We start from the raw sequence: 25,595 nt of genomic DNA on the forward strand, positions 1-25,595 counted from the left end.
CACTTTCTGAAAATGTCAACTATATAAACATATATGAAAACTCTGGAGACATGAGTTGAATTTCAAGACAAAAAATCTCCTTAATATAATGTTCTAACAACCAAATAAACCAGTATAATCACCTCTAAAGTGATGGGAACCTACCTGTGTGGAGAGAGCGGGTCAGTTTGACTGATCTGCGGAGATGCAGCTTGAATACTGAGCTATGATTTATATTTTCAATTGATGAAGCACATATGAAAACAACTGACAACTGAACAAAACATAATGATAAAAACAGCAAAGATGAGAAAAATAAGAATGAATAAAGTGGAGGAATGAATAAAAAACTCCTGGCTCACTGAGCAGAGATGTAAATAAATGTAACTTAAATATGAGTGTCTGCATTACATTTGTTTTGCATCCTAAATGAATGTAAAAATCCATGTTATCCTACCACATTTATGTTCATATTAAGATCCATCCTGTCTTTTGTTTCAAAGTAAAACGAAAAGTTCAGACGATGCGTTTCGGTTTCTGGGTCATGTATTTATTTTCTCTACACCTTCACAATAAAATACAGTCAACCAGACTTTTTACATGAATATTTTGGTCCACCTTCCAACAAAACAACCTCTAATTTAGTGAGAAAAATCACTGGAAGACTGTAAGTCTCGTTAAACCCCTCTTCTTGAATTCAATAAATACTAAACAGCAGAAGTGGCTTAACATTTTCTTGAAACTCTTTGGCAGAAACATGCACACCTAAATTAAAAATTGTGAAACCATTGCAACAATCAAACATGTTTAAGTTTTTAAGCTCATGTTTATCAATTTAAAAGCTGAAATTACCAAAAAATGTGCATGATGCAACAATACCAGCAGATCTGCTCAGTTTGAATAAATTACAGTGCATGAAATATTAACACTTTTCAAATACTGTGTTCCTGCTAAATGCTGGATTTCATTCACTTCCTGCTGTTCAACAAAATGTCTGACTTTCTATTTTACAAACTCATCCTGCCCTTTAAGTGACTAAAATTTGATTTGTCTTGCTTACATCTCCCTTCCTGTGCTCTGTTTTATTTAAATCGTAGTTTTAGTAAAAGTTTTTATTTTGTTTTTAGCGCTGGAAAAAACTTTGTCAGAAGTTCTTCCTCCACAAAATGAACACTACAATCCATGCAAGAGACACAGCAAAGGTGTGAAGGCGAGATGATCTGGTCTGATGTGGAGAATGAATGAGTGCACATAGTGAAAAACACAGTGGTGGCAGTATTATACTGCGGGTATGGAGTGGGGAGGCTTTTCTGCTGCCACTGCTTGAAATGCTGCACCTTTAACTGGAGCTGAATACAAATTCAACCCAAAAGGAGGAAATTAAAACCAAATATTTACCACTTCACATGTCAGAGTTATCCCATAATTTGTTAGCATTAGCAGACATTAAAGTGTGTGGGTGTAAATGCCAATCAAATCGACTTTATGTTTACATTTATTCCCACTTTAAGGTTCTTAGAAAACAAAAAAAAGACCAGCATTTCTACAACACCTGCTTCTGATTAAAGAAACCACAGCATGACATCATTTTTTACATAAACTTTGATATATTTTTTACCCAAAATTAAATTATTTGTGCTCCAGTTGAGCCTAATATTTCTTTATCTTCATTTCCCCCCCCCTGTAACCTGTGTAAACTGAATCAGTAATTTCACTAAAAGGTTACTAATGAATTTCCAGATTTAGATGTGTTTGGAAATGCATAACAACAGATATAAGTTGGATTTGTAGCCCAGTGACTCAGATTGGGTTTCCCGTGAACTCCCAGATATTTAATCTGCCTTTGCGTCCAGAACCGGCTCTCTGCATCAGTTTGGACTCCTGCAGGTCGCAACATAATTAACTGTATTCCTGGAAAATCCAGCTGGTCATCTGACAGCTATCTGTTTTCCTTGATAGTCTGCCTCTGCTCATGAAGTCCTAAAAATACCCCCTGGATTACTGTAATCCAGGGACGGGATACGTGCGTTGGTGTGTGTGTAAACACACTGAAGCACCACCTCTAATTTGGGTGAGTTGGTTAATTTTTGGCCACAGCAAGGGTAGAGAAATAACGCATCTGCAAAAAAGCCCTTTTTGTCTTATATTTTTTCTGTCCTTTTTTGCTTTCTGATAATCCTAAAAAAAAAGGAAATCTCCAGAATCTCATCTTTCTGACTGATGCTGACAAATTGACAGCTCCGCCTTCAAACGCTTCTCCTTTATCACCTTCTTCTGCTGATTTAAAACCTATGAAACATCTGATACTTACCGTCAAGCTGAAATTAGCGTAATTGCCCTGTAATGTGACAGATACAATGCCATACAAGCCAGGAGAACGGCAGAGACAACAGCAATTAGTGTGTGAGATTAATGAGGAGCTCCATTAACCTCCACACCCAGACTAATCTAATGAAACTCCAGTGTTACCCGCATCTCGGAGAGAAAAAGCGTGATAGTGTCGGCTACTGGTAATCCGCAGGCTGGTGATGAGTCTGAGGAAGACAGATGGTCTGCGCTGTGCAGCCTGAAACGCGGCTGCACCAGTGAGCCCGGTTTGTGGGCATTTTCAGCAACCAGGAAGTATCGGGATTTGGTCGATGTCGCGTGTGTCCTTGCTTCCTCCTGTTTAGGGGGATTCTCCCTAAAGAGCTTTGATGCCTCTCCTGCATCACGGCAGGGTCTAATCACCCGTACCAGCTGTCGGCGAACAGGCCTCACCTCCTCCTTCACTCTGCTTGCCACCACTTAACCCCACATCCTCTGCAGGCGGACGTAATGGACTCTCTGAGTGTCTGCAGTGAAACATGATGAAGAGACATCAGCTGCTGGAAACCTGCATGGGGCAATAAGCTTTTGTTTCCTTTAATTTGATATCTGAATGTTTTTATTTGAAAAATGTTCTGATCAAAGGAGCTGGAGAGTCCTTTAAGTAGCAAAAATCATTTTAGGAGGGTCTTTGAGCAGAATTATTATTCCTCTTCTTAGTAGTACTTTATATTCCTTTCATCTGTTATTACTTTTCCTTACATGTATTTCTTTATTTAGTATAAATGTATTTAAGGTCCAATATTACAGGTTTCCCAAGTGGTGTTTTCTTTATATGTTTCGTTTTCGTTATCTGTGTGTCTGGTTTCATGTTATGATTGCTGTCAAGACTCTTGGAGTTGACCTGCGATAATAATTTGAGTGATCTAAGTCTCTTGTTCTAACATCCGTCTCTCAGTTGCTTTGTTTTATTTCTCTAATCAGAAATAAAATTCTCACTTTTAGCACAGCCGTTTGAAATCTACAGTGGAGTCACACTTTGCTTTAGTGAAACAAATGAGAAGAAGACACTGAATGTTTTTCACATTTTTACTGCATATGTCATTTGCTCTCAACGCTGAGCAAAGGCAACATCCAAACTTACAGTTTTTCTCCGTCACTTCAGTGCATTTTGATGTGAAATTTACAAATTAAAGATTTAATTAAAGTGTTTTCAATGTTTCTTGTGATTCTCGAGAGCTTAAATCTTTGCAGCGTTGCTTTCTTTAGACACGGGACAAAACTTTGTGTGCTACAATAAACTGTCAGCTTCACCTGAAACACTAGAGGAAGGTGTGCGAACTTCAGCTTAGAGATTGATAACTTTGAAATAATTTATCTTCTGCTCAGACCATTTTTGGCTAGAAAACAGATCAAGTTTCGCCGTTGGCCGAGCTCCTCTTGAACATTACTGATTTATTGATCAGAGAAGCGTGTGCCTAATGGCCTCTGCATGTTTTCATGTCTTATGGTTCAATAATCAAAGTCTGCCTCAGTTCATACCTCCAGTGTTTTAGGTCTAGGATTACATAAGAGCCTTGATGTCACAACCAGCAAACCGTGGCGAAGACAAACCCCCGAGGGTCGCCACACATCTTGTGAGGGGAGGAAAGCAACCCTGAGCAGCAGAATCACTGGACCGGTGATGGATTCCCATGTTTGGCTTCTTCTCCTCCACCAAACGGATCTCTGAGGTGTTCTGAGACTGCAAGAACGCTCAGGGGGGGATGGTGAGTCTGAACCCCACGCTGCTCCGCCTGCAGCCTCTCACACATGACCAGCTTCAGAGACCGCTCCCTCGTAAGCGACGACAGCAGCCGCGGTCGTGGCTTAGAACATTTATGAAATTGCTAAAGTATTTATATGTTTTTTAATTGGGATTTTATGTGATGGACAAACACAAAGTAGTGTGTAAACGTAAGCAGGAAGGAAAACAATACATTGTTAAGACATGTTTTTTCCAAATAAAAGCCTGTGGAGTGATGTGCATTTGCAGTGAGCCCAATTCACTCTGATACCCCAAAATAAAACCCAGTGCAACCTTCAGATGTTACTCTATTGGTTACCTGTGTTTAATTTAATCTCAATATTAATACAGTTGTTCTCAGAGAATTGCCAAAGAGCATTAATGATCAAACAGCAGCATGACGATCGAGGAATAACGTCCCAAGCTTGAACATGGCACAAATTTGCTCTCATCTGTGCTCAGATAATAGCAAAATTAACCTTTTTGACATTTAAAAATCAAAACTAACACAAATCCTCCTTTAAAAAAATATATCCATCCATTATTTAATATGTGAAGGACAGCACAGAGACAAACAGGACAAACAACCTTTCACACACACACCCACACCTAACGGAAATGGTGACAGTCGTGTTTTTGGCCTGTGGGAGGAAGCCGGAGTGGAAAACCCATGAATGCACAGGGAGGACTCCATACAGAGAGACGCCAGGCTGGCACTCAAACCCACAAACCTAAAAAATATCTCAACAGTAAAGTGGTTGTAGCAGCATCATGCCGTCCTTCCTCAGGAACAATGACTTGCAGGGCAATCCAGGAAGAAAACCTATGGGAAGAAACCGTCACATCTCACTGAGCTTGAACTATTTTGCAAAGAGAGTATAGACACGAAAGAGCTGGTAAAAGACGAAGCTCTGATTGCAGCAAAACATGTTTTTATAAAGTACTGACTCGGTGGTGCAGTTGGTGGCATTGTTGCCCTGCATCAAGAAGGTCCCTAGTTTGAATCCCTGCCTGCCTGCATGGAGTTTGCATGTTTGCCCCATTCTCTAATTTCCTCCCACAGTCCAAAAACATGACTGTGGTATGAGTGTGTGTTTGTTCTGTGATGGACTGGTGACCCATAAGGGCGTAGAGACGCTCCAGCTCCTCTGTAACGGGACCAGCAGGTACAGATGGACTCAGGAGGGGCTGGATATAAATGCACAAGATTATTATTATTGTTTTTTTTTTTGTCCATTACATAAAATCCAACTAAACTACACTGAAACCTATGGCTGTAACATGAACCAACGTTTAAACCTCAGGAATCACGAGTGTCTGTGTAAGGCTCTGGTCTTCTGGTAGCTCCTGATGTGCTGGTGGAGATCAGCAGGTTCAAAGCTCTCAGTCAGTTGTTGGCAAGTCTAGAACCACCGGATCCTTCCAGCCCACCAGAGTGAGTTCTACCATTGCCAAACACTGTGGGAGAGAGTCGCCGCCACCTGATCTACGTGCCAACCAACGCTCGGGTTACACGGGGCCGCATCTCTGACACCATAGCAACCTGGGACATCTGATAGGATGCCTGCAATCGATGAGATCCATAGTTCGTCCTGTCCTTACGACGAAACAGAGGAGACGCTAACATCGTCCTGGTGGAAAACACGCAGCCGAGTCTTACTCTCAGCCCATATTGGCACTACACATGATTGCTCAAACAACAAGGAACAAAGCAAAAATGTGCTAGTGCCAAAACGGGCCAGGAGGATGGGGCGTGTTTGAGTAAAAGCAGCTGACATCTGAGCAGATCGAGGCCTGCATGGTTCTGTCTCTACTCTGTTTATGGCCCTATGGTAATTCACTGATTGTGTGCTCTGACAGTGAATTCTACCAGTGCCATACACAGAACAGGAGGAGATGGAGGCGCAGTCATCCGTCACACATCCAGAGGACTTTTCCCTCTGGTGTGAGACAAAAAGGTGAAAAACTGACAAAAATAACAAAATATGGCCACAATCAAATCACCAAACTAAGAAAGCAAACTCACATATTAACATAAAATGCATAACCAAAACGTAGAAGATGAGAAATGGAGGAAACGCGACTGTGTAGTTTAGTAAGAAAACACGAGACAATAAGATTTATAAAGACACAGTAGGAGAAATAAAAACACTCAAAACATCTTTTAATCTAAAAGTAAATAATTACGTACTATGGTTTGAAATACCTACAATAGGAATAAAATAATTTGACTAAACACGTAATAATAAAACTGCTAATGGCTAAAATAGAAATAAACTGATAAAAATAAATATGAGATTTGCTTGAAATACCTAAGGCTTAATTAGAAGTTATAAGAAGGAAGCTCTTTGCCATCCATGATTTTAAATCTAAAGTACAGTTTACATGGTGATCATTTACTTTTTGTCATTTGTTGCGTCCGAACGTATTTCCGTTTACTGTGGAAGTGATTTCTGCTTGGGCCAGGTGACTGAAATATGAAAGGTCATGACAATTAATCAGGCTGACTCCCTCTGAGGGACTTTCTGCAGCAGGTTTTATTAAATGAAGTCATAAAAGCACATTTCTCCACAGACTGGGAATAGATTATGGACAATGGATATAAATCTTTGATTGTTGTATCGGGTATGAAATGCCTCCCCAGCTGCTACAAGCTGACACACGCTCCGTTTCATTCCCAAAATCAATCCGGTACGAAATAATTAAAGCTTCAAAGACACAAAATGAGTCATTTTTGGGAAACTGGACTTTATCATCAGAAACCAGTAAATAAAATACAGAATATTCCAATATATATAGAAATGTAATGTTTCTTTTTATTTTATTTTTTGTGGTAGAAAAATCTAATTATCAGTAAATTAAATTTAACTTGATTTCATTTTCATGCTTATGTAAAATACAAATATCAAATCATCAGCATAAATACATTTTGGCCGCTTTTCTCATCTTTGGTGTTTTTAAATCCATAAAGGAGTATTTGACATTCAGTTGTGAATGTGTCACAAAAACGTTTTTAAATGTATTTAATCTTTGTATGTACCTGTTTATCTTTATTAAATAGTTAAAAAAAAACTGAGGGACAAGGTACAGATCAGGTGGAACGGCGCCTCCTATTGTCAAGGTGGATGAAGACTAAAAAAGAAGTTTTTTCATCACTGACCACAAAAAAATAAAAAAAATAAAAAAAAACAGGTGGGAGGAGGGGAGCACCTGTAAGCTAACTCTGATTACTCTGGCACTTTCTCTGATGTTTTACTGCAAAGACTTTGAATCGCTGGTATTTTATGATGGGCTCCATAGCTGTTTAAACCCTTTGTGCACCTTTGTACCAGGATCCGACCCTGCACAGCGGAGACGCTTGCTAACCCCTGATGACCTCTCTTGAGTTCAGCAAAGCTTGTGCCGGAGGTCTTTGCAAGATTATGCAGAGTGGAAAGATTGCTGTCCTTTCCTCATCTCTACCTTACGGGACGAGAATAAATCCACCTGTGCCATCTGCTGCAGCCTGAAAAGGCCTGCAGCTCCGCTTATCTTACTTCGACCAAAATACAGCTCTAAATGTTACCTACAGATTTTAGTATTTGGCATTTCTTTTCCCCCCAGCCTCCTCGAGAGAAGATCTCCAACTCGAATTGATTCTGGCTGTAGGGAATGATGTGCTAAGTGATTTTTGAGATGCCCCAAATGGGTCCCAAAGCAGGGCTCATCTTCCCCTTTTTCCGGGAAAGATCAATACAGCAAAAAGCATGCGTGTAGGTGTGTGTGCGTGTGTGTGTGTGTGTGTGTGTGTGTGTGTGTGTGTATATGCGTGTGTGTGTGTGTGTGTGTGTGTGTGTGTGTGTGTGTATGCGTGTGTGTGTGTGCATGAGAGAGAGAGAGAGAGAAAGAAAGAAGGTGAGCATCCATCAAAACCTCATGAAGGTGCTTCGTTGTAGCTGAGTGTTTTTAGTTGCTCCTCATGTCTGGGCTGCTCTTATTACTGATAATGGACACATAAGTGATGACTATTAGGCCCACATCTCCAGTAAAGCTGATGGAGAGTGGAAGTCATGAAAAAGAGGGTAAATTATAATCAGATCTGGCAGCAGCAGCAGATGAATTCATTGCTGACCATGTCGCTAGCATCTACTGAAAACAAGCAGATTGCAAAGACACATACATACACATAGATACATCCTTGTTGGAGGTTTGATATCAGAAACGACTAATTCTTAGTTTCCTTTTCTGTTTTTTTTTTTATTAAGTTATGCAGGGCCGTCACTTTCTGTAGATTAGAGCCTCCTACCTTGCAGAGATAATCCAACATCCCCCAGTCAACACTTTACACCAAAGGAGCTTCTTCCCACAGTCAAAAACAAAAGTATCCAGCAGCTATACAGCACAGCCGACCAGTCTTCAAAACACACAAACAATCAGAAAATAGATAGACTTTTGCATTTCCTCAGTCCAGAGCAAATCCTCCCTCCAGATCTCCAACTGTCCTTCCCTGCCTCCCCGGCTGCGTGGCGAGGGATTTTCATGGACAGGTAATTAGTTGGTAAGCATCTTAACCCACAGGCAGGATAGTAATCCACGCCGCCCTCCTCCCGCTCCTGCTGCCACCTCCATGAGCAGGCCTGGGTGGGACAGTACATTTCCGCTGCGCCTCTTTACGCACAGGGCACGCATTCCTGAGAGATGCTGGACAGGAACTGGGGCACATCCAGAAAGTGTTTTATGTGGCAGGCGCATGGGGAGAGCAACAACAGCAGCAATACAGTCGTTTTATTTAGGCATTTGGCTGCAGTCGACATTCAGCACCAATAAAACAATCTGGAGTCTTTTCATGATTTTTCTGAACAACTTGATTTGATAAGTTAGAGCTTGCGTTTTTAGCCCGCTAAAATGTTATGTCCATGATTCTAAGCCATGAAAGTCAAAATAAGGCATATTTTTAATAAATAGAGTTTGCTCCTTATTAAAATATATTCTTTCTTGTCTGAAATCTGCACAAACTAGTAGCTAGTTAGACCATTCCTTGCCTTCAGCTCCACATTTGGGGCTTCTTTTAGAGTGATATGTCACAAGTATGAATCCCAAACTGATTGTTTAAAAACGATTCTTCCTAAACTAAAATAGCATTTTGAGCCATGCCCTCCAGAACAAAAAGGCACTGCAATGCCATTCAGACATCTATCTCAATAATGAAAGACCAAATTTTTTTCTTGCCAAAAATACATTTTCAAAGGCAGCATGTAGCATAGATGTCCGGCTGCTCGTTGTTGGGACAGAGAAAAAGGACGGAGTGAGCGGTTTTCTTTGCAACTGAGCTCTATGGAAGTAAAAAATGTCTAGGATAGATTCATGTTCAGTCTCTGCTGGAACAACTGGAACCTCAGAGACACAAACTAAATGTGATGGATAAAGAAACTACACAGTTTATGCCACAAATAGACAGGTCAGGCAGAGAGTTGATAGTCAGACCATTGGGAAGGCGAAGGCTGTTGTTTGGGAGCATAAAGTTTATCGGGTAGGAAATGCTTTCTTTCGATAAGTACCTGACTGGACGAGCTTGAATTTTGAGCCAAATTAAGGAGAAAATGTTTGCCAGCAGATGGTGTTTGAGCATTTTAACACATGTAGCATTAGCTTCAATGAACTTTTTATGGCTGAAGGACATATTTATAGCAACAAACTCCTTAAGGACTTTTAATGTTTTTTGAAATACCTCACCACCAGCCATTTCCCATGGTGATGAATTTTCTACAGACAAAATAGAGTCGCTTTTAAATCCCCCCACAGAGTGCCGGTTTGCTAGTTGTCTGCTGAATCAGATAGCATTTATCCTGACTTCCTCCACTTCACGAGATTAGCTTAAATATAAATATTCACTTAATGAAGTCAGAGTCAGGCTGGAGACTTTGCATACTTTTATCTTGGTCGGACAGTTTATCATGCAGCGATGCCCGGATTCAGCATCCAAGACAAAATCAGTAATAAAAAGAGCAAAATATTGCTCTGTTTCTTTCTTTATGTATTTTTAATTTCTCCTTTTTGGTAATGGAAATTAACAAAACCTTCGTAAACTGCGAACCTGAACAGAAATTAAAAGAGAAGGCTGTAAAAATATATATATTATACTCTTTATTTTATCTCAGTCTTCAATAGATGTGAAAAGTGACCTAATCCGGAGAAATCGAGTAAATATACAATACAACAGACACTTTTCTTGTATTTTCCAATAAAGCTCTTCAGGCTGCAGGCAAAGAATTTGACTTACCAGCATTCAGGCTGCGCAGGACCTCCCCTCTCGCGTCGATGCGTGCGCAAAAGTTTCTCCAAGCGCAGGCCTCCAGTGCGCCGCGTTTTATACCAGCATCCAAAGCTCCGCGCACTGCTCATTTACCTGCTGTCGGTGATTATTAGACAGATTGCAGGTGGAAAAAGACGCATCATCCTTTCAGCTGATGCGGATCCGCTGTTGTCGGATAGTCCGGGCTTGGGTTACGGCTCTTTCAAAGTTAAGTTTGAAATCCAGCCGTGCTCCCTTTGTCCTCTCCATACATTATGGAGGAGGCGCAGCCGGCCAGCAGAGGCTCATCGCTCTCCGCGCCCTCCGCTGCTCCTCCAGCTTCTCGGGTTACTCCGGAAAAAAAAAAAAAACTTGACGTTTATACGATCTTTTTCTTATCCGAATAAAATATTTCCACAGTTCTTCACAAAAGGGGCAATTTTTTTCTCTTTCATTTGCACTGCGTAACGCAAATATTATAACCTTTTACGATTTTAAATCCAGACCTATGAATAAGTTCGCAAATTGAAAGAGCAATCCAGCCCTTTCATATTTGCTCTTAAAGTGCATTTTTTAATCTGCATAGAGAGAGGCTGAAATAATAAAACACTCGGGGATGAGCTCTAATTACTGAGAGTGGCTGTCTAGCCAAATTAAACACTGATGTTGCAACTGGAAACCAGAATATGCGCAGAAAGGGGCAGCGTGGCCACACAACCAATTAATATTTCATTAGATCATTATACTCATGGTCTGGACTTCATCACGGCATCATTCAGTATTGCAGTAGTCTATAATCACCCTCGGATGTGCAAAGCCAAGAATGAGTTTAATGAAAAGTAAACTAATGTTTTAATCTGTTCTTAACTTGTTTCTTTGTGAGATCTTTATTGCAAAGCTGAACAAAAACAGCTGCCGGAGAAAAACTGGAGCAAAAGAAAAATATTCTGTTTCCATGATTTTGCTCTCAGAACTAGATCTTTCTAGAACAAACATACAAATAACAATGGCCTTATAAAATTATTTACTGCACTTTAAGCCCCAACTGCATAAATTAATAGAAGTTTATCAAAAAAAATCTTATTTGTCTTATTTTGTGGGTTTTTTTATTGCATTAAATGATGGTTTGAGGAAATCTAAGTTAATGTGTGTGTGTTTGGTGTTAAAGGTTTTTGTTCATTAAAACGTTTTGGTTTTGATGAAGCAAATCAATATCATTCACTTAAGTTCTCAGTAGTCCTGATAAAAATGTATCTTCAAAAGATAAATATTGCATATTTAGGTTTTTATTTACGTTTACGCCATGTCATTTTACTCTATGAAGGTTAAAATAAGCTGTGACCCTTTCAAGCGTTGAATGTTATTTTATGGAAGTGTGTTGCTCCTTACACTGCCATCTAGCGGCCACTTCCTCAAAGTTCACACTTCATGCTTTGAACCACCTTGCAAAATGTTAATTTCCCTGCTTTAATCTGAGAGCATTTAAATTAAGAAATTATTTCTGAAAACATGGGTATGACATTAAGAACCGTTTGGTGCTTGTAGAACTCATTTGGACAGAACCGTGTCTTCTGAGGCTGAAGTATACAGAATGACATTTTTTTTAATATCATTTCTCTAGAAAATGTAGCTTTTTTTTCCTCCTCTGCTTTTCAATTCAAATTAAGCCTGGAAGAGAGTCGATTTTGTGTCTTGTGAACCAGTTTTATGTTGCTTTTTCCAAATAGTGTCATGTAAATTTTTAAGAATATACACATCCTGTCCCGAACGGCTGAGTGCTGAGACCCATTTTCTGTCTTCTGATCTTCAATTGAAATCTCCAGGTATTTCAGAATCCATCAAGTTCTTTTAAACAAGGTTTCTAGTTTTTGAAAGAGAACCAGGCCCACAGCATCACTGATCCTACACCATGCTGAGCAGTTGCCATTAGATGCTTTTCTGAAGTGTTTTTATTAGTTTTCAACCAAACTCACCAGATGAAGGTGCTGAAAAGCAAATCAGAATCCCAGTGGTGCTTCGTGGGCTACACTCATCAATGGTTGTCCTGTAGGACGGGAAATTATTTTTGCCGGTGTTACACCAAAGTCTGTCAGATATAATCATTACTATTGTTGACGTCTGATTGGATTTTATGCGTTTATGAAGTCAACATCTGAGAAGCTTAATAATTTAATGTTTCTCTTACTCCTCTGATAGAAAGCTGTAAGATAAAAAAAAAAATCTGAGGTAAAAAAAATAAAAACCCTAAGAAAAACATCCAAATACTGCCATCTAGTGGACAAAACAGGGACTGGCATCATTTTTCTAACCAACGTGAAGAAAGCAGCTTTAACCCCTCCAAATTAAGTGACAAATTAACTTCTTTCCACATTAAAAAAAAGATGTAACCATGTATGTTTTTGTTGTTTATTTCTTTCTTCAAGTTACAAGGGAAGCACATTTATTGACTCCTTTTTTTTTTGCCATTTAAAAATCGGGGGATATCTTGGCTTAAAAGTTCAAAATAAAAACATTCAGACAAATTAAAGGCGTCAAACATGTGTTGCATTAATAAAAAAAGGAGAAAAAAAAAAAAAGAAACACAGCGATGAATCCTGATGGCATCCAAAGAGGCTGGACAGTGGTTCTCCATTTTTTTTGTTACTGTTGCATTTGAAGACATCATGTCCTAAGACTAACACCAACATGCAGTCTATTTGGTACAAAGGCTAACCAGAGGACAGTTTAATGAGATCTGATTAAATCACCTTCAAACAACACGGAATGGCCCTTTTTTTTTTTTTTTTTTTCTGGATCTGGACTTTCAGTCCTGCTTTCCTGTCTGATCCGCAGTGCATTAAGAGCTCGGCACATTTAACAGCAACACCTTCACCGCTCTGTCGCCCACAGATGCATAAAGCTCAGCTGCACTAAACAAAGACCTTTTAAAGTTTTTATTTTTAGAGTTTGACCTTTTAGGGGAACGTTAGATAATTACATTTTTTGGTCCCGATATTTTTGGAAAAAACATGCTGCCGACGTCATGAGACGGTAAATGTGACCAATCTGAAACAAAGGGCGCTGCGACGGGACGCGTCTCCACGAGGGACGGGTGGGGGCAACGTCTCTTTGGAGGGGTTAATTCGGCAGATGAAGATGATTTAACGCTCCACAACTTTAACAGGAAAAGCATTTGTTTGTCATTATACAAGTATTAAACCATACATCATGATAGGATTCACCACCTGCAAAGAAACTAACTATCCCTACGCATGTCAGACACCTATGACAGTTCAACACAAGCAATAGGCAGAGTTAAGTTCAACAATAATCCCCACTGACCCCTTGACTGGTACTTCTGTGTCATGCCACAACACACACAGACACTCAGAATGGCAAACACTTTCCTAAAACGGAGAGGAGAAGAAGAAAGAGGAGAAGAAGAAGGCGGGTGCTAGAAAACAGAGGATATTGATTACGGAGCTCTCTCCCTGATTCCTGCTGAGTATCATCGGAGCAACACAACGCGTCAAAAGGATGAGATTCATGCACACGCTGATGCGCTTAGAAAGTGTGTGATGTGTCTGCATCTTTCTGCAGTCCTGGAACGACTGTCTGCAGCCTGCACACCGAAAACATGAGCCCACTGTGGCCAGCTGCTGCTTTTCAATCCTGTCGTAGCGGTGATTGTGATGATTGCAGCTCCTCGTAGGCGGCAGTGGGGGGAAAAAAAACAAGTTCTTATTTTTAAATCTCTTTTTTTTTTTTAAGTCATCCAGCTCTGCCTTAAAGAGGAAATGATGGCAAAAGTAAAAAGGTGATGAAGATGTGTTGACGAGTGCCGTCCTGCGTCGGTTTTATAGTGCAGCGTGAAAATCCTGGGGTTGAGATCAGGTGAAATAAAGCAACACTTCATTCTGATCTCTCCGGATGATGAGGAAGAGCGCGGAGCTGATGGTGATGATTTCCTAAACATGACATCGTTGTTTTGTTTTTTTTGTTTTGTTTTTGTTTTCCATACTGCAAAACCTTGTGTAGCAATAAAAATCCTTGTGTTACTGTAAAAAATTGTCCCGTTTGTTTAAATACGAATATAGTACTGAGTTTCTGCTCTTTAGGAAACGATAGTCCGTTGTGAGGCGAAGGACGGTTCTGCCTTCACTACAACTCCATGTCCTGAGCCTCGTCCTCGGAAAAGTCCGACATGGAGCTCTCGGAGGAGGAGTCGCCTCCGCCCTCCTCTTGTTCCTTTAGAGCCTCCTCTGTGGCGTACTTCTGGATGTATTCTGGAAGAGACGAGCAGACAAATGAGTCCAAACCGACGTCCACAGCAGCAGCTTCACGTCTATCAGAAACATAACGACCTGGTGCGCTTCGGGCGGGAGAACGTTACGCTGCCGTGACTCAAAGAAACTCTGCTTTGCAAAAAAAAAACTCTCGTTCAAAACTTTCTGCTACTTTGTTTTGGTCCACCAGGTGTGAAGCTTTTACAAACCAAAGGTGATTAAATAAAACTCATTTAAAGGCACTAATGTTACATCACCTTTCGTGGAAAGGCGTAAAAATATTAGGACATATGTTAACATTTTGAAAGAATTGCCATTTTATTTCTGTTTTTAGGTTTTTAAAAACCATGAAACAAAAAACAACAAAAAAGGATTAAGACATTTTCTTCAATGGGATGTTGATGTTTGTGGCAAATAATTTACACACAAAAAAAAACAGCTTAAACATAATGTTGACAAAAAATGTTCCTGATACGTTAATGCAAGGTCTATTCCATACAAAAAAACTAAAACAGAACTGCTAAATCTGCATTTGTTATATCTATATTAAAATATTTAAATGTGGTTCTGCCATTGCGGACGGACCAAAAAGACACTTGCTGCAGACTCCGAAAGCAGCCGACAAAACACGATAAACTTTATTGTTGGAGCGTTAGAAAATGTGGAAATATTCAAGAGATATGAATATGTGTGTAAAAGCGTTTAGCAGGCACAACAATACAAGTTACATCTAATCCAACAACAATTAAAATACGTGGCATCCTTTAACTGCGCAGACAAAGTCACCGTCTGCATCTCAGCGATCCAGTCCACACCATTCAGTTAAAATCAGATCAATAACTTTTGCTGTATGAAACTACAATTGCAGACATATTCGGGTATTGGTGTCGTACCTTTGATCTTGTGTTTGTAGTCCTCCGGCCGGTGCAGGTACATGGCGGCGGCGTCCCCGTTCAGGGGGTCGATGGGGTTGGGGTAGGCGAGCAGCTGAGGGAGGAAGGACTCGAAGATGTTGGTGAGATCTGAGAAAAGAGTGGAGAAACGTGTGAGAGCGGCATCAAAGTCAGGCACCAGGGGTCTCTCAGTTGCAACTAGGATATTCTGATTTTTTTTGGTTTTATTAAAAACACAATCGGTTCCTTTTCTGAGCTCATTTCTGGATGGTTCTCCACTGACTTGGCAGAAATCCTCTTTCTTTGACTGGTGTTTAAGGGAAATGTTGCAGTTTAGTTTTAGCGCTGCTGTCTGTTGTGCAACAGAGCTGAGGAACTGGGGGGAAAGACCAGACAGGAAGCTAACGAGACACGCAGGATTTGCTGCATCTTCTTCACAGCAGTCAGAGGCTTCATCACCCGCAGCTATAAGGAAACCAACCAGAAGGACAAATCTCATCCTGTTGGCATCATTAGACTCTCCAAGCTAACTACAAGATATTACCTTTCAACAATGAAGTTAAGACATAAAACGCTGTTTTTATGTTGTCAGTCCCGTGCTTATGGATATAAAACTCAAACATTTAATCCCTAATATATACTTTATTTATCTTTCAGGGCCAAAGCGCTCAGACGTATTGACACGTTTCAAAGTTTTGAACAGATCCCTGCTCGGCCATTACAAATAAACATGTGCGCTACAATAACTGTAAAATCATTTTTACCAATATAAGATCCATGTAACTTTCACTCGATGCAATGTAGAAACACAGCAGCAGCCAGTGTAATTATTAACACAGCTTCTCCTGACTCTGCTGCTGTCCTGTCCTTGGATAACATTACAGAGCAGCTCTGGTGCCGTCTTATTTGAACATCCAAAGATTAATTTCAGCAGACAAAAATCAATCAAACTTTCAAAAGTCACATTTTTTTCTTGTTTGAAGTACCTAAAGTCAATGGAACCAGTAAAAACTCTCCAGGAAAAGTGGACAGATTGCACATCTGACTATGGTGTCGCCACATCCCACTCTTCCCTGAATCTATATTGGAGATGCACAGCAGGAAAATATTTCCTCACTCTGTGGCTCTTCTCGTCTTTGCTTGCTGTGTTATTCTATTTAAAGTTGGTTTTTTTACACAACAGTTAATTAGTATGGCAGATCAGCATTTATGTAAGAACTTGATATAAAAAAAACCCCAGAGTTTATGTTGTTTATGTGAAACCATCTCAGTGTGTGAATCAAGGAGAAATGGAGATCTGTTTCTTGAACATGAACTTAGCTGTCAGCTGTAAACAAAACAAGCTCCATGCACAAATGGAAGATGTAAACATTCAATAGAAAAATCTACAGATTTTGTTATTCATAAGTAAAAACCTGAAGAATCAAAATACTTTTCCAATTCAAAGTGCTGCTGCTCTGATCTTATTACGGGAAACAAGGAGAACAATGAAACTGATCGGTAGCCATCGGCCGATTTCTGTGGCTGTTTCTGAACACAACGCTGAACTCATCGAGTTTGTCTTGAGTTTATTTAAACACAGGAGCACAGAAGAGTCCAACCGAATGGGAAACCCAGAGAAAAGTCTATGTGTCCACAACAGTCATCACCCAGTCATGCAGAAACTCCTACGCACAGTCTGCTTCTCCAGGTTAAACTGTCTAACAGAGCAGCCCAGTGAACTCCCACCTGTCTGAGTCGAGCTACAAGTTTATTATATTTTGTACTTTATAGCAAAGAAATTTAAGAAAATTACTTGTTTAGCTTATAACGGTGTAGCATATTTGTAGTTTCCAAGTTAAGCCAACTTAAATAAACATGTTTTTACTATGCAACATTCTTGTGGAAACAGCAAAAAAAAAAAACAACAACTTTGCTCTCTACATTTATCTAAAAGTATCTGATCGACGACTCCTGAAATTAAGTGCTACCATCAAAACGAACTGTGAAACGTTTAATTAAACACCGATATATTTGCTTGCTCTGCAGATTTTGTCTGTCTGCTGACAGGAGTGTGTGTTCATACACACACACACACACACACGAGCGTACCTGACTCAGCGTGCTTCAGCAACGATGACAGAGTCTGAAGTTTGTGTTTTTGTCTAGCTTTTGTCAAGCTAGCTTTTGGAAGTTAACAAAATGGATGACACTGACAGTGAACACATACAGTTGCTGCGTGCTGTGATGTCTTGAGGGGACAGGCGGTCTCACTGGCCCTCACCGAGTAGGGGAAACGATGGACCGTCCCCCTAGCGGGTTATGAACTGACTCACAGTCAACGCTGGACGTTTTGGGCCAGACTTTCTTTGACTAAAATCTACAAAGACACCAGACGGCAAAGAAACAAAATGACCTAAACCCAAACATGTCTTCCTCACTTGTTCAAGACTTTCTAATCTATCAGCTCTGAATGCTTGACCCGAATACAAGCAGCAGTTATCACTGCAGTGTAAGCTGATTAAATAGAGGCACAGCGTAAAGCTCTGCAGCAGAGGTCCGGTTTGAGCGCTTCACTCTGTGGTCGTTTTTAGGCCATGACCGTTAGTTTAGCCAAGTTTGGATCTTCAGCAGATGCCCCTGTGACCTACCGTAGAGAGCCGTCCACGTCTGGTTGATAACATCTAAACACACGGTTCCTGACCTGAGGAACACACACAGCAGCAGAGTAAGTGATGAAAAGTGAAATGATTGATCAAACATCTGTCACAACAAGTAGAAGCTAGCTCAACTTACGCTTCATCGATATTGGGATGAAAGATTTTGTTCATAAAACCTGAAAAAAAAGATTTTATTAAGATTCAAACAATCGCTCATTTATTCTCTCATTTTGTGTTTCCATCATATTACTATGATTTGATCATGACAAAATAAGAACTGTCTGGCCTACTTGTCACTAAGACGCGAAGTAAAACTTATCCGTACCTATTGACGGTGATTTGAACGGATATTTATCTGGCAGGTCCACCCGAACCTTCCACACGCCTCCTTCATACGGTGCTAAAAGATTAAATCAAATAAGTGTTCATTTTCAATAATTATGTCTTGAAAAACAATTCATAGCCCTTAAACTTTTTCACCTTTTGCTTCATTCAAACCAGAAACGTTTAAGTGTGGGATTATGGTATTTCATGCTGACCAACACATACATTATGAAGCACAAAGAAAACACCGCTAGACTGAGAGAAAGGAGAGCATTAATTAGTGAAGCAGCCAAGAGGAACATGCTAACTCCAGAGGAGCTGCAGAGGTAAATAATAATAATAATAATAATTATTATTATTATGTCCAACTATTGGTCAACCATTGGGGAGGGAAATCTGGTCAGACTAGACGGAGTTGGACACTGTTAGAGACTTAAGATTAGGGTGGAGGTTCGACCCAAAACACGCAGTCAGATCTGCAATAGAACAGCTTAAAGCAAAAGAATATTAATGTGTTAGAACGGCCTAGTCAAAGTCCAGAGATTTGTTGGATTGGTCTAACACATAAAAATACATAGAAATTTAAGGTTTTAATGTAACAACATGTGAAAAAGTGGTGTGAATTTTGTTTTTTGTGAGGCACAAAATGCTTACATAAAGTCTAAAAATGTCAAAGTTTACTAGGCTTTATGCAAATCTGGTAAAATACTGTGGTATGCTACTCAAGACAAACAGTATAGACTCTTACTTCCAGGGGGTCCGTGGAACTTGACCACAAACTCATTCAGTCCACTCAGGATAGTGACCTCGTGTTTACTCTCGATGCTGATTCCTGGTTAAAGAAAAACACGCCTCCGACATCCTACAGTGATCAAGAACCTCAGGAGGAAAGTTAAAACCCCGTCAAAGCTGCTTCATAACCGTCTCATAACCCCTCCACAAACCTGGCTGGGCAGAGGTCAAACGCTGGGTCAGTCTCATCAGCTGCAACAATGAGATCAATAATTCAGAGGCCTCAATCAGATAAACTCAACCGGCAAACACAAACCTCAACAACAAAACAATTCTCATGGAAGACAAAAATCTTCAGCTGCACAGTAAAAGCAAAAACACAAAGAGGCAATAATGAGTCATTTAAGTCGACGAAAACGTTGAACCTTCTGGATGGCTAATAGTCACAGGATGTGGTGATAGCAAGAAGCATGAGGGTGAGTCAGCTGTCGAACAACAACACAGCGAGGTGGAGGTATTTAATCTCAACGGCTGGTTTGACTCTGAAGTAAGCCTTTCACCTCATTTCATCACTCTGTCAGAAAACTTTCAGTCGTTTATATTCCAACAGTCTAATCGGATCGGCGCTGGCGTGGCAGCTACAGTCGTTCAGCTTCTGGAGAGCAAACAACTCAAACTTCATATGAGCACAAAGAACCAGAATGACAAAGGTTTAAAGAAAATGGCAGCAAACCACAGACAGGAAGACTAAATGTGATCTAAGGCAACGGATCCTATAAATAAAACCTGATAGAGATGTACAACTCGTACTCTTCGCCCCTGAGGGTTACCCGTAGAAACTCAGGCAGCGCTCTTTCAGTTGGAGATGCACAAGAGGAAACCTGCTGGGTTGAAAGCTCACACTGCTCTTTAAATCCGCAAGTTAGCTCATACAATAATCTCATGTTTTTCTACTAATTATAATGACACAAGTCTGTTTCATCAGTTATCCCATTTAAAAGAAAGAAAGCAATCAAGCAGGTAAAAGGTTGTAGTTTTAGGTCTGCCTTCTTTTGTGTTTTGGTTTCTGTCAAGTGTGGGAGCGATGATGTCTAAAATCCATCAGATACCGAGAGAAAGATTCCCCTTCAGCTTATATTGCTACATTTTACTAACATTATTTTTATGCATTTCTTTTTTATTTTTACTGACACTTGCAGTAGGTCAGATTCTTTATTTTCCTAAGCACCTTAAATAAATGCATAAATAAACCTGCCTTGCCTGCAAGATGGTGTCTGTAAAAAAAAAAAAAAAAAAAAAGACAGTGGTGTTAATCTCTGTACATGTAATAAAAAAATCCGTTATTACCACTTACTAAAAATAAAAATAATAAAAGGAAAAACGAAGAAGAGGACTGTCTGGTTGTGCAATTTAAAGCAGATTCTGATTTTTCTTTTCACAGAAACAAGCAGCAGCTTCTTTGAAAGAGGTAGTAGTTTAAAAAAAATAAAAATCTGTAATATATCAAAACCTCAAAATAAAGTGCATCAAAGTACTCAAATTGTTTGAGATCTAATGATTACTTTTATGAATGTGGTGGAAAAAATATATTTCAGTCTGTAAACACTGTTAAGGGAAATTTAGCAGAATCTATTTGTAGCATCCTTGTTGTTGCATCTTTAATTAAGGTATATATATATATATATATATATATATATATATATATATATATATATATATCAAATACCATCTAAGTTTTGAGTAGTTTGTAGAAAATTCTCTTATATTATAAATTTCTAAACAGTTACAAAATAAGATGGTACAAATGAACAGAAGCTATCCAAAATAGCAGAAAATAACATAGTGGTGATATTATTATTATTATTATTATTATTATTATTATTAAACATCACAATATTAGCTGAAATAAATCCACATTTTCCTCCTTGTGTGTCCTAACTCCCCCCCCCCCCCACCCCTCTCTAAAATGAATGTTTCAGCTTCATTTGAAAATCAATCGATTTTCATTGACAGAGGTATCTGGTCATCATCCAGAGTTTTAAAACAAAACTTGCTAAGCGCACTCATCCTGCCGAGTGTGTGCAGCCCCGTCCTGTCCCTGCCCTGGACGGATTCTCCCAGCCCCCATCCCCGCATGATGCGCCCCTACAGCACGCTTGTTGTTCCCCATCAGCTGTGCGCCGAAGGCCCGCCCTCTACCGGGTTCCGGATGGTAACAAGCTGGCCAGTCAGAGAGCAGCATGAAGCTGCAGGACAAAAACAAAACAATTCAGCACACGCTTTCACCAAACCTTTAAAAGAGGAACAAATCAACTTCAGCTGATCCCCCAGAATACGTGTTAGAATAAATAAATAAATAAAAATACTCAACAGCTTATTTACAAAACATGATTATAAAAGCTACAGGGGGTTGAGGGGGGGATACAAATATTCATATATTTATGAAAACGACAGTCGTGCTCATTTTTTTTGTCATTATTATACACACTTAAAATAAAACTTTGAAGATTTTGTTTTCCTTCACTTAATTATTTAAGGTAAACACGCCAACGCTCACTTATTTAAAAATATGAATTTCTGCTTTGTTTTTAATTAAAATCTACCATATGAATCCAATCACTTTTTTTTTTTGAAAAAAAGACACATTTCTAAAGCACTGGTCATTTGTTTCGAAAAGTCAATACAGGCCCTGCAGCTGCGTAAAGATTTTAATCAAAATCGACTCTTCATCGAGTTTGATTGTTCTTTTCTTATGGTAGCACGCTACAGCTAACTGCTGCGACATAAACGTTAAAAAAAATGACGATTTAACACCCGTGTCTTCCCAAAGAAGTGTCTCTAAAATGTAGAAAATCACTCGCTCGTACTTTATAACGTGTTGTCAGTTAGTGAGAACGAAAAGATGTTGGTTAAAATGTTAACATGACGCTTTAAAGCTGAGGCTAACAATGTTAAGAGCTAATACGGATGCTGAAGTTGGCCTGCGATTCAAGTCTTTCGATTCAGCAACACAGTAAAGGGCTATTTCACAGTTTTTAAGGAGATTGAACTACTTTTGATCTAATTCAAAATCCAAAAATATTTCGGATGATGAAATCCTGTCTGAATAATCTTATACAATCTACAGATTCAGTGGAGGTCATATTATGGTTGATGGACATTTTGTTTTCTGTAAAAATACAGATAAGAGTTTTTTTTGCATGGACAGCACCTCTGATGGGTCCTGCTTCAAAACTGCAGTTTTAAAACAAGTCAAACTTTGACTGAATTATTCTACACGGTCAAAATATTCTTTAAATAGTTTATGGACTGTTTTATAATATTAACCTAACAGTACACTTAAATGTGTTTGAAAACAGACATTCTTAAACAAGTAAAACCTGTGAATAGCACATCTACCCTTTAAAACGCCGTTTGGGATTTAAGAAAGCTCTATTCTGTGAGAGAAAACAAAAGAGGATTGTTTAAACCTTTTCCCATTTCAATATTTTAGTTTGAAACAAGACAGTCTTAAAATGGGTTCAACTTGAAAGAAAAAACACTTCTACAAGTCAAACTAGGACTGAAATGTTCGACTATACCTATATGTACTGTAAAACACATCATGTGATTTGCTAATCCTTTCTCCCATATATGAAAACACAAATACAGGTAGAAATAAGAGTGTAAAGCCCAGTGTTTATATATCATAATATGCTACCAAGGTAGAACAAATTAGTTCAACTTAGACTGATATAAGTAATTTAGATTTTGAGCCATATCTGATTAAAGTGAATCCAGGTTTCCTAAAACCAGTGACTGGCTCTTTACTGAAGTGCTGAATTAGAAGCTATAAATCGGATACTAACTTCAGCGTTGTAAGCTAACAGAGTTAACAGCCATCGTTGTATTGCGACAGTTTCCGTTGCTAATTCACTGTGGAAACAAGCAGAACGACTATAGCCAACATACCAATAACATATATTCCATTGTTTCAACAAACATTGGTCTAAATTAACAGCTTATTCACCTTCCGTGGTAGTTAGCTCATGTTAGACACAGACCCTTGCCAGGGACGTCAAAGTAAAACACTTAAAAACAGAACACATAGCTGCCATCCCGAGCAAACAAATGTAAATAATCGCCACCAAACAGCTGACAATTGTCACCAAGAGACGTGTCGGCTTCATTTGACCATATTCGGTTGAAAAGGATACAGTTTCACCACGTCGGTGTCCATTCGCCTCTTGCCCGGACTTGGAGACGACATTTTTGTGTACCTCAAAGAAGAGATCTAAAAATACTACTGCGGCTCCGAGACTACCTTAACCTTTCAGCTTGACAGCACCTACAAAGCCACCGGACTGTTATCAGCAGCCTGCCCGCAGCGTCCATAAACAGGATCCTAGCTGCAACATCGCCTACTTTTTTCTTTTTCCTCCTCCCTGGCCAGCTCTACCTAGTTGTGTCCTGTCCTGAAGACTCTCTGCCTGCGACATCAACCTCCAGCGGCCAAACCGACCAGAGGAGGGGCTCGAGCACAGAAATACACCCAGGGAGTGCACACACACTTTCGGCAAACTGCTGATCAACTACAGAAACAACGCTGGTGGCTTTTCTGAAGAGACCGGAAGCGATACTTAGGATTAAAAGTGGCTTTTCTTTATTTTTTATTGAAAGGTGGCTCAAGCCGAGGCTCAAACACAAAGTGCGTGCTGTTCTAGTACACCTAGATCTGCGCTCTAACTGCCTCATTGGGAGCTGTGAATAAGCACATTAGACACAAGTTGTGTCACGTGAACGACATGAATCATAAACATGATTAGATATTGAATAATTCAGGTGTTTACAGGTGGATCTTAATAAATTAGAAGATAATTGAAAAGTTAATTTAGTTTAAAAATTCAGTTTAAAAAGTGAAAGTCCAATAGACTTTCAAGAACTCATTTCTGATTATTTTAATAATTATGAATTAAAGTCAATAAAAATACCAATAGGAGTTATTTTAAATGCAGAAATGTTTTGGTACAGTCTCTACAATCATAAGAAAGACTGCTGACTCTGTAGAAGTACAAGCTGTTACCAACACCAACCACGATGGCGGTAAGCCACAAAGGTCATTGCTAAAGAAGCTGGCTGGTTCTCTGTTGAAACTTAATGGAAAGTTCAGTAGAAGAAAAAACTGACTGGAAAAGAAGGCGTAATAGCAAATCCCAGAGTCTGGAAAAAGAGCATAATATCTCATAAAGGCACACAGCCACACGTCAGTATACCAGGAGATTTAAGAGCTTCAACTGTCTTTCAGCTGAGAAGCTTTGTGAAGAGGTTGATTTCATTTTCCAGCAGTTGTTGTCGACTTTAAACATTGTCAAAAGTACAAAGGCCTGCTATAATCATCTAATGAGCATGTTTGGTTGGTCTGTGAACTTACCTGATATAAAATCTATGGAAGATTTGTGAAATTTGTGAGTGACAGCTGTCCAGAAAAGACTTACACTTCATTAGCTGGACAATATATTATTCTGTGTCAAATTAGTTATCTTTGGAAATATACTGCAGAAACATCATCATGTGAGGAGGTGATCAGTTTATTATCTACACTCTTTCTTGCATGTATAAAATCAGCTAATCATTATTTTTGCATGCTTACAAAAAAGTATACAAAATAAAATGTTTGGTTTGTTTTTACCTGTAATTAGAATTTGTAAGTTTGTTGTATTTAATAGTGACTGAATCTCAAAGTTCATCACAATAAAGAATGCAAACAACGAGGATGAGTAGTGTGAGAAGTATAACACATTTAATTTGATTCAGATATTACTTGAAATCATTTATTAGTAAAAAAAAAAAAAGGATAAATAAAAATGGTACTTAAGGTGTAGCAATGTTTAGGAGTGAGAGTCAAAGTTGATATAATTTTGCATTAATGAACATCTCTGACAATATGTTAAAATACAGACAGAAATGAGATTTTAAAAACATGTATTTAAACGTTTCAGCTGCCTCATTGTGAGCTGAATTGTCCTCACTGAAAAAGCAACTGAACCCTCATTTAGTGATTTATTTGCAGCTTGGATCTGGACATGATAACATGATAATATCTTCAAATGACAGGCAGGAGAGCCCATAAGCCAAAGGCATCATAAGTCAAGTGATGTGTTCAGGCAGTGTCCCACAGCATGTGACTGTCAGTCTAAGCAGTCAGTGAAGGTCAGAAAACACAGAGAAGGCTTTTTACATGAACTGAAAAGCATTTCCAGCACTTTGCAGAGTTTGTTAGGAGTTTTAGTTTGAGTTTGCAAGACACGGGATGGACATGTGTGCAACATGCAGAGCGCACTAATGCCAGAGTGATACAGGCAAATCAAAACAAGCAATTTCTGAAATAAAAAAAAAAAACATTGAAACGGGCTTGAAAAA

The 25,595-nt window shown here is 39.3% G+C and overlaps 1 protein-coding gene across 1 annotated transcript; it reads right to left on the reverse strand.

Moving 5' to 3' along the window:
• Positions 1 to 12,735: 12,735 nt before the first annotated feature.
• LOC106926350 (ubiquitin-conjugating enzyme E2 H-like) lies at positions 12,736 to 23,734 on the reverse strand. Its single transcript, XM_015001198.2, has 7 exons — positions 23,393 to 23,734; positions 19,213 to 19,289; positions 18,466 to 18,540; positions 18,277 to 18,316; positions 18,132 to 18,184; positions 15,502 to 15,630; positions 12,736 to 14,608 (listed from the first exon to the last, which is right to left on the reverse strand). Exons 1-7 carry the CDS (start codon positions 23,443 to 23,445, stop codon positions 14,484 to 14,486), a joined length of 552 nt encoding a protein of 183 aa, XP_014856684.1. The 5' UTR covers positions 23,446 to 23,734; the 3' UTR covers positions 12,736 to 14,483.
• Between the last annotated feature and the right edge of the window lie 1,861 nt (positions 23,735 to 25,595).

This window comes from Poecilia mexicana, unplaced genomic scaffold (assembly GCF_051168715.1).
Source record: "Poecilia mexicana isolate PSO_F unplaced genomic scaffold, ASM5116871v1 scaffold_6, whole genome shotgun sequence".
Lineage (NCBI taxonomy): Eukaryota > Metazoa > Chordata > Actinopteri > Cyprinodontiformes > Poeciliidae > Poecilia > Poecilia mexicana.